This window comes from Neodiprion fabricii, chromosome 5 (genome assembly GCF_021155785.1).
Source record: "Neodiprion fabricii isolate iyNeoFabr1 chromosome 5, iyNeoFabr1.1, whole genome shotgun sequence".
NCBI lineage: Eukaryota > Metazoa > Arthropoda > Insecta > Hymenoptera > Diprionidae > Neodiprion > Neodiprion fabricii.
Genome location: NC_060243.1, coordinates 15,392,165 through 15,407,954, shown reverse-complemented (window position 1 = coordinate 15,407,954; position 15,790 = coordinate 15,392,165). Strand labels below are relative to the sequence as shown.

At 33.9% G+C, this 15,790-nt stretch overlaps 1 protein-coding gene and 1 long non-coding RNA gene across 6 annotated transcripts; one reads left to right on the top strand and one right to left on the bottom strand.

Annotated features, from left to right (window-relative positions):
• The first annotated feature begins 918 nt into the window (after positions 1–918).
• Positions 919–11,695, top strand: LOC124182966 (protein arginine N-methyltransferase 7). Of its 5 annotated transcripts, none has more exons than XM_046570847.1 (13): positions 2,008–2,144; positions 2,320–2,385; positions 3,310–3,395; positions 4,593–4,773; positions 4,855–5,004; positions 5,819–6,040; positions 6,174–6,412; positions 6,484–6,613; positions 7,155–7,381; positions 8,603–8,813; positions 10,421–10,768; positions 10,852–11,012; positions 11,396–11,695. In XM_046570847.1, exons 1-13 carry the CDS (start codon positions 2,103–2,105, stop codon positions 11,649–11,651), a joined length of 2,319 nt encoding a protein of 772 aa, XP_046426803.1. In that variant the 5' UTR covers positions 2,008–2,102; the 3' UTR covers positions 11,652–11,695. The 5 variants fall into 5 exon arrangements, with proteins under 5 accessions (XP_046426804.1, XP_046426806.1, XP_046426803.1 ...); XM_046570846.1 differs by having other exon boundaries at positions 10,837–11,012; XM_046570848.1 differs by lacking the exons at positions 2,008–2,144; positions 3,310–3,395 and adding an exon at positions 919–1,065 and having other exon boundaries at positions 10,837–11,012.
• LOC124182989 lies at positions 2,325–5,068 on the bottom strand. The gene is made up of 3 exons (XR_006870900.1): positions 4,928–5,068; positions 2,482–4,755; positions 2,325–2,373 (listed from the first exon to the last, which is right to left on the bottom strand). It is a non-coding gene; the product is annotated as an uncharacterized LOC124182989 (long non-coding RNA).
• Positions 11,696–15,790: the final 4,095 nt, after the last annotated feature.

Below are 15,790 nucleotides of genomic sequence, written 5' to 3'. Positions count from 1 at the left end.
TCGTTATGATATTCGAGCCAGGGACATAAAATTTAATCCCGGAGATTTTGTCTGGCTCTTTCAACCTCGAAGATAGAAACGACGATGTCCGAAACCACAAAGAAACTGGGAAGGCTCTTACTTAGTGGTTAACTGGATCAAGGATTTACAGGATCCAAAAAAACCTATTCCTTCTCTGATATAACTCTCCTCGAGTTCTGTTTCATTACTTCTGCTGCAATGTTTGCCAGTATGATATATTTAAAACGATACTCAGGCCGTGTTCGAAAATTGACTGACAGTACTGTCAGCAATCTTTTATCTCTTTTGCGCTGCAGAGTTCGTGGACAGCTCTGTCTCTGTCCTAGGGAATTTTTAGTACTGGCAGTCAATGTACGAACACGGCTTCAGTCTCACCTCTGCGTGTCGATCTTGAGTGTCGTATACACAATACGCCAGCGCGCGAAAAAGACAATTCCCGTCGGGAATCATCTTGATAATTCTCGTTTGCAGGTCTATTTTTTGCGTGTCAGAAACAGATACCTATAAAAATATTTGTCAAAGACTGTCATAAACAGCCGAGGACAGCTGTCAAAGGAAGTTTTGTTTGCTAGATGCTTTTTGTTTTGTTTTCGGCATCTCACCCCACCGCCAACTTCATATGTATACTATTGTTATTATAATCTTTTTTATACTAATGTTATTATAATCTTTTTTACCAGTTCATTTGTTCAGAACTTTTTTATTAGGTAGAGAGACATATTCAAATGATGTGTTTTCATCAAGAGTCAAACATAGTGGTCGCCGTCTTTGTAGTAGGGACCCTTTACTTTGTTGACGACGGCAGAGTTGACTGGTGGGCAACGTAAGAACTTCCCTGATCAGAAGCGTATGTAACAGGCTTATTTCGTTAGATCAGATTACTGAAATCACGTACGACTCTTAGAGCATATACTGTAATTGTACTGAAAATTGATGTAAACGGAAAGCATCCTATATCTCCAGTTTTCACGATTTTGGTCTAGGACGTTGGTTGAAAACACTAGTGGAGGATTTTGCATAGACGTTTTTATTCAATTGTGACTGGTAAATTAGAGTAAAAATTTGGTTTCAGATAGTAGTGAAATAAAATCTAATTTGTTGATGAAAATTTATTTCCATAAAATTTGTCATTACCAAATGTTTCTATTTCACAATTAAATTTTGCCGGGTTGATTCAGATCACAGGAGGCGTTTGTTTCTCCATCCGATGTTAGGTTGAATACACTGTGGTTAAATATTACTCCGAAACAAATAATGAATTTTGAGATTTAACTTGCAAATATCTACTTATATACAGACACAATCGCTAATTAGATTTTGATAATCTGAGGTTATAAATGTCACGTGTATCCAATCTGTACATGTTATAAGCACAAAAAACTTCATGTCCGAATTTGAAACCTTTAAGCTCTGTAATTTAAATTTTTTGTATACGAACTTAACCTATGACCAGCTGTTTTGTTTGAATTTTGTTTGATTATTTATCCAGCTATTCGTGGTAACACTTCAAAGAAAAATTTGGTAAGTTGCTTGTTTGAGTCACCTTTGTAATTTTATTACTCTTATTTATTAGAAAGTTGGCATTTTTCCCAATTATGGACACCTATATCTTGAATTGCCATACGTGCATGAATTAATAAGCGACCAAACCCAATCACAGATTCTAATCTTATTGAGACATACCAGGCCCGAAGGTTCGAGATGCTCAGAAATTTTTTTATCTGCGCCACTTATACGTTATTTGTAAACTACTCTTCATTATCACAGATAAATTACCAAGTTGAAACTTGTAACACGAATGTAACAATGTATTTCCAGAAAAACTCGTTATGTTGAAACTCGCTGAAGGTAGAGGTACCATTTGTCGCTAGTAGTGACCTTGTACGAGCCATGTCAAACATTTCAATTGTTACTAGTTCTAGGAATCTTCAATTATTTATTTAATCACAAATATTTTCTACAATAATTGTCAATGAAACTTTTGACCGCTCAATTGTTTTAAAATCAAATTCTGCATCCATCATATCTGACCAAACAATCTTGTGCATTTTTAGCCAGGCCTGCACTTTTATGCAATAGATATGATCGTACACGAATCAATTGATAGTCACGGTACATCTAAGGTAGTGAAAATAATACATCTACCATTGTCTAAAACTTAGTAACCTGTATTTAAAATAAAACATACTTATATTTTAGGAACTCATTTCAGTTCAATGTGGAAACTGGGGTTTTTCATAGTAAATTAAAAACTTTCGAGAAATTTTTTCTGAAATACCTAATTATACAGTTTTTCAGAAATATTTTCAATGGATTGGTTCTTTTCCGGCAGTCAGCAAGTTCGCCCTCCATCTAGAATATGAGGTTAGATTTTTTAATGTCAAGTAATGATTTACAATAATCATCCATTCAATATTTTATGATTGCCTAAAATTTAGTAAATAATGAAGCAATACATACTCATACCCTGCCAGATTGACTTTCTCAAGTATTAGTAGAAAACTTAGTTTCTAATCAAACTTAATTCATAGAAACTTCTAGGATATGACTGTTCTTAATGTTTCGTTCCGTTATTGTTACTAAGTTTCAAACCTTTTCCTTTTCTCTTTCAATTCATTATTTCATTACTACGCGTGGACAATAACACAGTTCCTTTGCAACAATGTTTCATTAATAAATTTGTTTCAATTCTAAGCAGACCCACTCTCCCCCATTAGGGCCGAAACGTCAATTCACATATTATTTTCTTTTCTCGACCATTGACACTTAAAAAACTTTGTATGTCACGGTAAATGTTGCTAGCATTTCCGATGAGCTATAAGATATTTATTTGTTGATCGTTCTATAGTGTTTTTTTCTTCAATGTTTATAAATTTTATATGTATTTTAATTACATGTATAATTTCAAATACATGTTCGTAAGTCTTGAGTTTCTTGAATATCGTTGCAATAAAGAATATCAAAAATCTATAAGCCATGTTGAAAACTGTTTTGTGTAATTTTTCCTTCTCGCTCTGTTCATATCTGTAGTTCCATTTCTGCGGTATTCGTGACGCTACTTAGATGTATGGATGTGTGCTATGTCTTTTCGTGTAGATATTAACCTGTCAAGTCATATAACCATATTCTCTGCACTGCTATACCACTTGCAGTCCTAGTAGTTGTGTCTTTTGATGTCTTTATGAATAATGTCCCAGTTTTTGGCAATCATTTATAGGGGTATGCCATGTTATTACTCATTACTTATAGAGTCTGCATAACTTGATACTTCTACCTAGTTGATTTTAGATAGTACTAGAGCAAGGAGAGGCATTCGTCATTGCATTAAGCAGCATAGAAAAGATGCTGAAAACCGGAAAAATAAATGAAATAATGTAAGATGTCGTTTTGCTCTGCCTAATTATATATTTAAAAAAATGTTTCAATACATAATCAAATTATGGATTTCAAAAAGTGATAAAAAGTAACGATGCTCGATGCATGCTAGAATAGAATAGTAAGAATTTTTATAGGCGTGAATATCTATGATAACAATGTCGTATAAGACCGAATTTTGATCATCAGATTTGTTGTAATAATCGAACACGTTAATTTATTTATAAATTATGATTTAAGGTGGTATGAATGTTCATTTTGACCATATGAACTAGGTTGATTTTTTATCTATTTACTTTTAAACTTTTTTTAATCAATTGTGATCGATTGAAATTTCAGGTATAAGCTCTAATTCTAAATGAAACGTTCAAATTGTTTTAAAAACATAACAATGAGATAGCAATTATGGATAGGTGAACACACAGATTATGAAAATTCAATAACATGATTAGTGTACATGAAGTATCACTACAAAATAATGTTTGTCTGTTGGGGCTTATGGTTGTGAACAAGATCACGACTATTGTATGATTTGAATGAAAACTAGGACTCTGCACGCCCATACATTGCGATCTCATTGGTATGTTGCCAGAAAAATTTTAATATTTCATTTGTGATCAATAATTTATAGAATGTAACTTGAATAAATATAGCATTCCTCAGCCTCTAATGCCGAAACTGAAGGCGGTCCAAGTTTGTAAAGTTAATGTAATGATGCATTTTTGGGAAAAGTTGCTATTTTTCTACTCTACATTTCTCTGAAATTTAGAAAACCATAATAAAACAAACCCTTCTCATAGTTTAAAAACTGAATACCTTCAGCTTCAGTCGAAGGCTGCTAAGCAGTGAATTTCATTTTAATGTTTCGTTACTTCAATGTTACCAAAATCAATGTCACGAGTTGAATAGTTGCGGAAATATAAGAAGTTGACGGAGCATGTAACTTGTTTTTTCACTATTTTTCTTTTATATTCAGCACATCCTATTCAAGAATTTGAAATTTAGTTTCTTCATGGAAATCAATGTAAAATAGCGAAATCAAATTGATCTCAGCGATTTTTTCTCTGTTTGAGACATTCTCGAGCTAAAAGCGAGGGCTTATAACGTTTGTCTTAGAAAAAGGAGTTTTCAAAATAACGGCTATTTCATGGACGTTGAAAATTGAATAAAATTTATATTTCATTTTTCTTTCACAGACGTTTTGCAGTAAGGCAGCTATCTCGAGGAATTGTGCGTAATAAAAACATGAGCGTCTTCACACAGAGCTTCAATCCAATGACAGGAACAATATGCTGGGAAGAGAAAGATCCGGATTATGATTATCACCAAGAAGTGGCGCGCTCAGCATTCGCAGATATGCTGCACGACAAAGAAAGGGTAATTAGTAGAACTAGCTGCATCAAAGTTGGCAAAAAATAAAGCATCACTGTTTATTTATTACTTTACTAATTTTTACAGAATGAAAAATATTTTGCTGCTTTAAAAGCAGCGATTGACAAAAAACATGCGTTAGGAAAAAAAGCTAACGTACTTGATATTGGGACTGGAACAGGCCTGCTCTCAATGATGGCTGCCAAATGTGGGGCTGATACAATAACTGCGTGTGAGGTAAATACCTGCTTTTCACAGATCGGTAATGCAAACGGAAACGAGCTTAGGCCACATTTTTTATCTGATTTTTCCCTGTAATTTATAAGTTATTAAATAGTTGTGAAAAACTCTATAAACAATCATTCAACAAACATGGTGTCCAGTGTTTTGTAACTTTAGTTTGCTAGTGCCACTGTAAATGCTCAATCAATATGTATGACTTCCAATATTTCAGCTCTAAGTGCATGCAGTGCTAAATATTAACGAAAATTATATTGACCTTACAAGTATATTGAGTCTCATAAAAACTCATTACTGTAAATTCTAATTTGAATATGAAACAAGTGATCTTCAATGGGTTCCCTAGTGTTGTTATTAAAAAATTAACTATAAAAAGTCTTTGTTACCATTGCCAGCTTGAAAGTCAATGACTGATGACTTGATAGTTGTTGACCATCGATGAACCCCATTTACATCAGATTTGTTTGAATAGAAGACTTAAATTAGACAAAATTGGATAATGCAATCACTATCTCATGATTCTGGAAGTCGAAAAAGTCTGTTGACATCAAATCTGATTTAAAATAAAAACACTAATAATTCACCATTTCGTATCGCTAAATTGAATTTTTAACAACTTCATTCTGGCAAAACAAAATTAGTCTTTGCTACATTAAAAGATTCACTATAAATATATATGCTTAAATATCAGCTGAAATTGCTGAAAAATATAATGCCATTTCTGTTGCGTCGACAAAATCTCCATAAAAATTTAACATCGTATTTGGTGAAAGTATAAGTGTCAATTAATTGGTACAGACAAAATTTTCAGGCATTTAAACCAATGGCAGAATGTGCAATTAAAATAATCGAAGATAATGGATATGCGGATAAGATTAAATTGATTTTCAAACGATCAACAGAGATCACTGTTGGAATAGATGGAGATATGCCAAATCGTGCCAACATTTTAGTTACTGAGGTTTTTGATACTGAATTAATCGGGGAAGGCGCATTATCCACATTTCGACATGCTCACAAGGTTTTGCTGGATGTAAGTATTATTGAGATTAAAAGTTGAACAATCAGAGAGCACATTTTCAAGTAGATCAGTTAACATTCAGAAAATGCTGCTGACATCTCTTATCATCAAGCTCTGTAGTATTAAAATATATTATTGAATTCAGAACGACAGTATAGTTATTCCACATAGCGGCACAGTCTGGGCTCAAGTTGTTGACAGCCCACTGGTATGTGCTTGGAACAGGATAGAACCAGTTTTGAATTCTACTGGTGATAAAATCCTTGTTGATACGCCAACTGTCACTAGATCATGCAGCGGTGCTGCTGCAGTCCATGATTTACAGCTTAGTCAGTTGCCACGTGACTCATTCAAACTTTTGACCAAACCTTTGGCAGTCTGCAGGTACTTGATAAATTAGAAGTTGAGAAAGTGATTATTCATTTTCATGCATCGTGTTTCCGTCTCATTTTTAGATTCGATTGGTCTGATGTAGCAACCCTTCAACTGTCAGAAAGCTTCAGTCATAAAACTAAATCCATTGCAGCAGGCACTGCGCATGCAGTATTTATGTGGTGGGATTTGAAGATGGATACCGAGGGGCAGGTATTATTATATATGGTGTAATATTGACAAAAAACATTAGTTTGGTGTCCCCTGCTAATTCGTTGCAACTATCTATGTTGTAGAGCATAGAAAACTGAAGGATAGGTATTTTTTTATTGGAGCAAAAACGATTTTATGGGTGAAAACGACCCCCAAAGATGGGCACCCAACGGGGTGATTTCTTGATGCGCTTGATGTGTGTGAACGAAACCAATGTTGGAATTTTTCTATTGATGAATAAAATATTTCAGTGTTAGCTTCACCCGAATACATTCAGCGCTTCTATCTGAAACTGAGCAACTACCCTATTGGGTGCCCATTTTTGGAGGTTGCTTTTTCCCTTTGAACCGTTTTCTACTGATAAAAAAAAATACGTATCTTGTAGTTTTCAAGGCTCTACTACATTGGTGACTTGCAACAAAATTGGCAGAGAACACGAAACTGATGTTCCTTGTGAGAGTGTTTGTGGGTAAAAAAATTGTCGTGGGTTGTGGGGAACAAATTTACATTCTGTGCAGTAACATAGCAATCATCGATTTAGGTACTTTTAAGCTGTGCACCAGTTTGGGAACATCCAGATGTGAAGTTAGAGTTGAATCATGGAAAGAGCACAGTTGAATTGAATGAAAAAATTCCATGGAGAGATCATTGGATGCAAGCAGTTTATTACCTATCACCGGCGTATGAAATTTGCTCTGGACAAGAATTAACGTTGGTCACTTCTCATGACGAATATTCTTTCTGGTATCACCTGAATGACGGATCAAGGTTAATAATCATATTACTTAAATATGTGAGGTATTCCACGTGATCTTGTTGTGGTAAAACCTTGCCTCTATCAGAATCTGTTCGATCTTAGTGAAATGTTAGCGCTAGTTGGTCGGAGTTTGTACTTGTACAGTACCTGATATGATTTACTTTAAAATCAAGAGTCTGAGTTACAATTTTTGCAATAATCAAACGTGGTTGATCACACTAAAGTTCACTATGGAGTAACTTTTTCACCAGAGATATGAAACGAATCACACAGGCATCAGAATGGCCTGAAAAATTAGAAATACCAGTTTTTTTTCGATATTTTGAAAGGCTATTTTTTTCTACCCAATATTTTACAGTATATTCTCCTGTTAGTGTTCGTAAATTTGATTGTGAGCTGGGATTTTGGTTAAAAGCTATGATGTGTTTGCCTTGCAGTTTTCGGAAAAATACATTGTACGTCATATGATTGTCAGCTTCCTATTAAGTACTACTGAAACTGAAACTCATATTCTGTCATAAAATTATTGATTATAATTTTTTTGTATATTGACTTCAGAGTTTTGGAATATTCATTACAAATTCTACGAAGATACGGTGTCATCCAACCAAGGATCTAAAATTTTTTGTGAAGATTAGAAAACAATAATATTTTCCTATAATTTCTACACAAAATCCTGCCGATGATAAAATTCACACACTGTCCTACACTAATCAGAGAATATACATGAAATTTCGAGCCAAACAATGTCTTACGTTTTGGAAAATCGAAAACCTAATATTTCAAATATCATTCTAGCAAATCACACATGCAATGTCAAACAAAATTAGTGGTGATTCATTCACGGAAATACATTTTCTGGCTTTATTGTTGTGTAGAACATTTTTTTTTTTTTTTATATATTTGTGTACGGCGTTGCATATAAAATTGCGCAATCTGCAGCATTTCCACATCAACGATGCACAAATAATAGTCAAAATGAGTGACACTTTCCTCGGTCGGTTAAAGTTGACTAATGCAGTCTTTTGAGGGAGAATTTGTGCGTAAGAAAAAGTGTAAAAATTTCAATAAATTATCAAGCACAATGTACTTAATATGCTGCATCCAAGAATTCTTGTATCAAGCTACGAACGATTTATATCTCAAGAATAGAAAGATAACATTAATCTTTGAATGCAAATCTGTTCATAAAATTAGAAAGTAGAGCTAATCTGTTATTTATTTGACTACAGTATGGATGAAGTCAACTATCAGCGACCAATATGTGACTGTTTCGTTCACTTGGCCTACTCGAGAACACGAATAGGGCAATTGAATGATAAGAAGCGCAATAAAAAGTACATACAAGCATTAGAAAAAAGGATCACGTCAGATTCTGTATGCTTGTGTTTGTCAGACAATTGCTTGCTAGGTTTAGCTGCAGCTAAACTTGGATCAAAGAAGGTGAGTGAAAACGAACATGAAGATGCTTGGAAAATATCTCTGATAAATCATTAGACTGAATCCATCTCAAACCATGCCGGCCAGCAGAATTATATTCCATAATTATACATAACTGATGACATACGTGCTTCCTCGCCCAAAATAAGTGTAAACGTATTTTTTATTATTAACCAAATAAATTTTTCAAGATTTTTTAAGATTTTGAAGTAATATGCTTTTTTTTTTTTATATTCAATGTATAATTTCCGAAAAATAACCGCCATTTCGCAATTTTGGAGCTTTTCTAAAAATTCTTATTTTGGAATACGTAGAATTTGACACTTCGTTGAATCAAAGATCAAAACCCAACAAATTTGCAAAATTGCAAAAAATATAGCTAGCTGAAAAAAAAGTCTTTTTTCAGAAAAAGCCCAGTTTTGATTTTTCGGAAAACTTAGTATGTTTGGTAGGGAGTATACACTATCTACCCTATGAATGGCAATGTGGATTTATTATTAATCGAGTTATCGATTTTATTCTTATTTATCTAATTATTTTCATTTGGCAGCTATATTTACATGGTCAGATACGCTCCTGAGTAGTGTAAGGAATAAGAAGGCCTCCTCCATTGAATATGATTCAATTCTGCATTTCCCTGCAGATGCGAATTCCTGCGAAAACAATATAATATCAGTTTTTGAATTTCGTAGAAGCATTTTTGAATCGATTCACTACTTGTTATCGCATGTGAAATTTATTTTTCATTCCGAATATTTTTTAACAAACACGAGAAGTCTAGATTTGTTTGCTACAATTATCTTATTTTATCATTCTTTCCGATTCTACAAAATGGAACATTAGTTTTTATTCTTTTCTTTGTGTTTTGATTATCAAATTGGTAATTTTTTTTTTTTAATTTTTATATTTTTTGCAATTCTACAAATTTCTTGGATTTTGATATTTGATTCAACAGTGTCAGATTTTACATATTCCAAAACAAGAATTTTTAGAAAAGCTCAAAACTTACGAAATAGCGGTTATTTTTCGGAAATTGTACGATAAATATTAGTCTATATTTACCTTAAATTCTTCAAAAATCGTTATCAGGCGCAAAAAATTTATGTGGGTCATAATAAAATATACTTATGCTCTTATTTTGGGTGAGGAAATCATAGGTCAGTTACAAGCAATTGTGGAATATGACCTGCGCTGTCCTGTATGATTTGAGATGGAATCAGCCATGTGCACACTTCAGTGAAACAAAATAAGATCGTTAACAGAAAAAAAAGAATAAATATATTTTTAAATCGAAATATTTGGTTCAATAAACAAACCTATGAGTCTTTATCAAAAAGAGAATTTTCACAACAGCAAAATGTATATAATTTTCTAAAATAATTATAAATATTTATAAATAACAAATATTTGATGTCTCACTGTATCAATTCCTAAATGCAAATTAAATCATATCTCAGGTGTGGATGGTTGAAATTTTGTTTTTTCAAGTGGATTTCGTTTTATGACCAGTACTGTCATAATAAAAATTCTGGAGTAGATCTAAAATTCTGTGACGTGCCCTAAAAATTTACTTTTTGACTAACACACTAATTATACTAATCAATTCACAGGTTATCATTTTTGAGAGTAACGGTCTCTCCCACAGAGTGATGGAAATGTTTGTGAAGGCTAATGGTCTGTCTGAGAAAGTTCGCATTGTTAATTCGAAAGATGATTTGAATCCAGATGATGGAGTGAACTTAATTTTTGGCGAACCTAACTTTGTTACTTCCATTCTCGCATGGGATAACATATACTTTTGGCATCTGAGTTCGAGATATCCAAAGCACATTGCACGCATACCATCGGCAGTTACCGTCAGAGCTGTTGCAGTAGAATTCAAAGATTTACACAAGATCCGTGCACCAGTTAGAAAATGCGAAGGATTTGATATGTCTAGGTTTGATGAACTTGTTCAGGTACTGATGAAATAATTAATTCATTGACTGCATAGTTTGAGCTCTACCGTAATTTAAATTGGTAATAGGAACAATTTTTACAGGTTTCTAGTGATATAAGCGATAATCAGATAGAAGCACATCCTCTTTGGGAATATCCGGGACAGGCTTTGACGGCTCCTTTCACCGTTGTAGAATTGCACCTTGACAGAAATATAGATCATCAGCCTGATATTCAAAATTCTGATACAGCTTTCATAGCATGGTAGGTTTTTTTAAATTCCAATATCTATTATATTTTTTATGGAATTTCCCTCAAAGTTTCCTGTGCCGCTTTACGGTTGTCTAGTAAATCCTCAAGTCTAAACCGCACGTTTCAGAAACAGAGTACTGAAATTTCTATTGTATGAAATAGGTAATATTCCCACAGATATGCTTACTTCTCCCATCATACTTTTCTACAATAAAACTGCAATTGCAAACATTGTCCAATCGATCATTTCAAAATATATGTCTTCACGATATTTGAATTGATATTTTCATTGAATGCTGTTTCAATGTAGCATTGTTTGCCATAAAAAAATATCGGCAGCTTATCTTATTAAAATGATTCGACACAATCATTATTGCTTGCCAATCTAATTGCAGTACTGGAAATTGCAATGGAGTTGCGTTATGGGTTGACTGGACTCTGGATGCGTCAACTGAGGTCAGTACAGGTCCAATAAAAGATATTGTTCCTGGTTCTAACATATCTTGGGATCCATACACGCGACAAGGTGTTTTTCTTCCGAGAAAGAATTTTGCGGTTACAAGAAATGACCTTTTGCAATGGTCTGTGCACTTTTCCCCAATCAGTGGTGCTGTACAATTTACGTTTAAAATTACAATGGGAGATAATTAATATGAATGTACACCAAATATATTTAATTTTTTTTTTCTTCTCAACCAAAATTCAATTTACGTTTTGTTTCCCTTCATTTATATTTTTAATTTCCCATTCCCACATTGAAAGACGAGACAGTACTGTACTTAAATACATCTGATGCTTTCCATATGAAACCCGACAAAATTTTAAAATCGAATTTTTGATTTGTTATATTTTTTCCATCTCAATCTGCCTATTGAAAAGAGCATTCCTGATTTCTTCGAAATCTTTATCTCAATTTGTACTTGAGTTACAAATTATAAAAATTTCCTGGTTCAACTTTTTAGTTGGATATAACTTGACAACGAAAAGAGATATTGATTGAATTCTAAACCCGTTTTTCCGTCTTGAATCATAGATTCACAGAACAATTTCAAAAAATTATACTTCCTCAATTGTATTGTATTGTATGTTAGAAGGGGGTAACCAGGCGCTCAGTCCTGCTGGACCATATACCTCCTCAAGATCACAAACTAAATCACTTACAAATAAATAGTATATAACGATGTAACGAATAATCGGCCCATAATGATACTTGGCTTAAAAGTTATGAATAAACCAATACTTTTCACGATATTTTTCTCAAGAAAATAAGTACGTGACAATCATGTTGAAAAACCAATTTGTTTTACATCAAAATTCAATCAAGTTCATGATTTCAAGGGGGGGGGAACTGCACTCCAAAATTAACCCTACCTAATATTGGGCGTACAGAGCTGTCGATTTATTTTCTGGCCATGTTTCTCGATAGAAATAACCATCTGAAACGGGAAATTGATTCCATAGGCAGTTTTCAAAATTTTTATTTTTGAAAAAATTAGTATATCGAAAATCCAATACGATTGATTGTTCAGAACGGTCTTCTGAGCATGTAAAAAAATCGGCAATACTCAATCTTCACAATTGTGGGAGGAGATGAATTTTAGAGGAATTATTTTATGAGATAAATGTACGTCGAGAACTGTGATAGCATACTCATTCATGGAAAATAATGAAAGATGTTTATTACCTATATCATGCGTGCTTCCAGCTTTTATGAGATATATTTGACCGTCCTTGAACGTGAGTGCAGGTATACTATACCTTGTTAGTTGTTATGTATTTCTGAAGCGGCAGTTGCACGAGGAGAGGAGCCAGGTCCTCATTTGGGGCATGTTGACACACCAGTGAAAGAAATATATCTGAAAAGAATCCTATCTATACACAAGAGATTGTCCGATGTTTCGTTGTTGGAACGCTGCTCATCGTGTCGGACCCAAAATGCAAACAAAAGTTTCCACAGCGTGATCTGGCAGAAGTGTAGACTACATGTGGAAACAGCGGTAGCTGAAGCAATTTTAGAATTGAACAAAGGGTGTGTTGCCATGATGATGAAAAATGCACTATTTTGCTGCTCGCTTGGAAAAACAGCTTATTGCCTCGCACAGCAGCGGAATAGAAAGAGAATAAATCGGTTTCACAATCGACGCAACGACAGTTGAATTCTATAGGCGTACACGTCGTCTCATCAAATTGGCTCAGATAAGATGGCAAGAAAAATTCTGTCAAAATTAAGGTCCTATGTATGGGCCTTTTAATTCTTATCGACAATATCGTTGATGACATTTATTTTGTTGTTAATTTACTTTTCTGAAGTTATATAATCTATTTTACGTTGATGTATAATTATAAATTACAATTATAACATTTTTTTCGACAAAAAATTCCTTAAAAATTCATCTTCTCCCACAATTGTGAAGATTAAGAATTGCAAATTTTTTTACATGTTCAGAAGACGGCTCTGAACTATCAATCGTATTGGATTTTCGATGTATTCATTTTTTGGAAAATAAAAAGTTTGAAAACTGCCTAAAATGATGAAATCAATTTCCCGTTTCAGATGGTTATTTCTATCGAGAAACATAGTCATAAAATAAATCGACAGCTCTGTACGCCTAATATTAGGTAAGGTCAGTTTTGGAGTGTAACCCCCCCCCCCCCCCTTCCCCTCCCCCTAAAGAGGTGTATTTTCTGCCTACAGTCGGACCTCAAGTCCAGGGCATTTAGATCAAAATCAGCCGGAATAAAGAAATTTTTGGAGACAGCAGATATCGAGATGCGGTTTTCTGCATTGTGTTCAGGAAGGTCCCAGGAAAAAAGTCTATATCGTCTGGTGGTGCCATTTTTCGAAAAATGCATTTTGCAATTGCATAATTACTTGCAATATTGTTAATTTTTCAAATTCACCAGTTTGTCAAATTTACATATTTTCAACAAAATTCTTTCGTAGATTAATGATTTGCACACCAGCATCTCATTTATTAGACGGCATTGCCGTCTTACGGGCTTCTCATCGGAAGATCGTAATATTCCTATATTGCCAGCGCCCTCTGCTTCCCTATAAGTGGCGAGGACGGCGATGAAGTGAGACAGAGCAAGTTACTTTTGGTCATTCTGCGCACGCGCGACCCATTGGCGTAGACATAATAGATATATGTTACTTGCGCCAGAAATGTCGATGCCATTAGCGGGGAAAGGAGAGGTTCGGCGTTTTAAACACACATTCAAAAATCCTCAACAAATGCATACATTTATTATTCACATGTATTGTGCACTTTTTAAATTTTTTATATTTATTCATATTATATTTCATTTTCATAAGCACTCTCGTGTATGTTCAATAATAGACTCAAGGGTGATCTCACTGATGTTTTGTATGCTTTATTTTGGCGATACGTGTATGATATGAGCTGATAGAAAACTTTTTTCTCGTTATATTTAAAAGTAGGGGTTACCATAAACTGTGAAACAACCAAACAAACTAACAATAAACCAAACTAAACCCCAAGCGCGGCTACAACTTAAATATTGGAAGATTAGCCTATAATGATGCTTCAATCAATAGCCACAATTGGCAGCGTGCTTGAGTGTCGAGGAGAAGACCTGTGTTCGATTCCTATAAGTGATGAAAAAATCCAAAGAAAATTCAATACAGATAATATTTGATTAAGTATAGCAAATAAATAATTGTAGAACGGGGGAGGTAAAACCCATGTATTCACCCTTATCCCCAGAGCACGCTACCAATTGAGCTATCCATTGCAATATTAAAGCTAAATCGCTCGATGACTGAAATAAATGTTGTAGGTTTAGAAGGAAATTTGCAATGGTTTTGGATAGTAAATAAAAAACTGACAACAATAATAAGTTATGAAAATATTTGTATTTTACATATATCTATTAAATATAAATATGTTTTCAAGTGTGAAGTTTACTGATTAGAAAATGATATGAGTTTTGTATACTTAGATCGCACATAACACTCTTTTCCGACATTTTTTTCGCTTCAGCATGCATCCGAAATTTTAAATAAAATTCTATGACGTATTTTGACAATTGGTATCGATGATTGTCGAATATGTCTTGGGTCAATACATGTTCATTCATGATATTGTCGAATGGAGTTCCTAGATGGCCCATAATTTTATTTATTAATGTTGCCTTGACGTTGGTTTTCAATAACGCATGAGAATATTGGCAAATAATTCTTTCGGAAATTTTGCAAATCGCTTCTACATCCTGGGATGGCATGACAAAAGGACCTCTATTTTTTATTTTTGATGGAAGTGGCATACTATCACCTATCAACTGCTGTTTGCATGTAACACAGTCAACCATCGATTGTAATTTATAAGAAATATATCCCGATATGTAAGATATAATGCTTTCTACATAAGGAGATGACGAAAAACATGATTGTATGTAATCGTGATCGAATTGTATGGCATTTTCCGAAAACTGTGCATTACCAATGGGGCATTTATAATTTTTAGGCCTCGACGAAATATGCAATATGCCAACGCCATCAAAAAGGCAATTGCCGTTTTCAAATTCTTTCAATTCGTGTCTAATTAAAAGTCGTTTGTAGGCACTTTGTAATTGTAGGGCGTTGGAATTATTATTAAAACCTCCGATTATCGCTATCGTTAACGCTGCCTATCGACAATTGTCGCTAGTGGTGATTCTGTACGATGCAGTTAACGATATTTGTCGCTAGTTCGAATCGTTAGTTTACGACACGATCTTACATACAGGTCCGGAAACTAGAAGGGTGGGGAATGACTCAGATAATAAGA

What these genes read in the sequence shown, in the direction of transcription:
- LOC124182966 (XM_046570846.1), top strand. Translation starts at nt 2,103, where the DNA reads ATGATCGTACACGAATCAATTGATAGTCACGGTACATCTAAG. An exon ending in ATACAATAACTGCGTGTGAG is followed by an intron (nt 5,005 to 5,818) that starts GTAAATACCTGC and finishes CAAAATTTTCAG; the next exon opens with GCATTTAAACCAATGGCAGA. An exon ending in GATACAGCTTTCATAGCATG is followed by an intron (nt 11,013 to 11,395) that starts GTAGGTTTTTTT and finishes ATCTAATTGCAG; the next exon opens with TACTGGAAATTGCAATGGAG.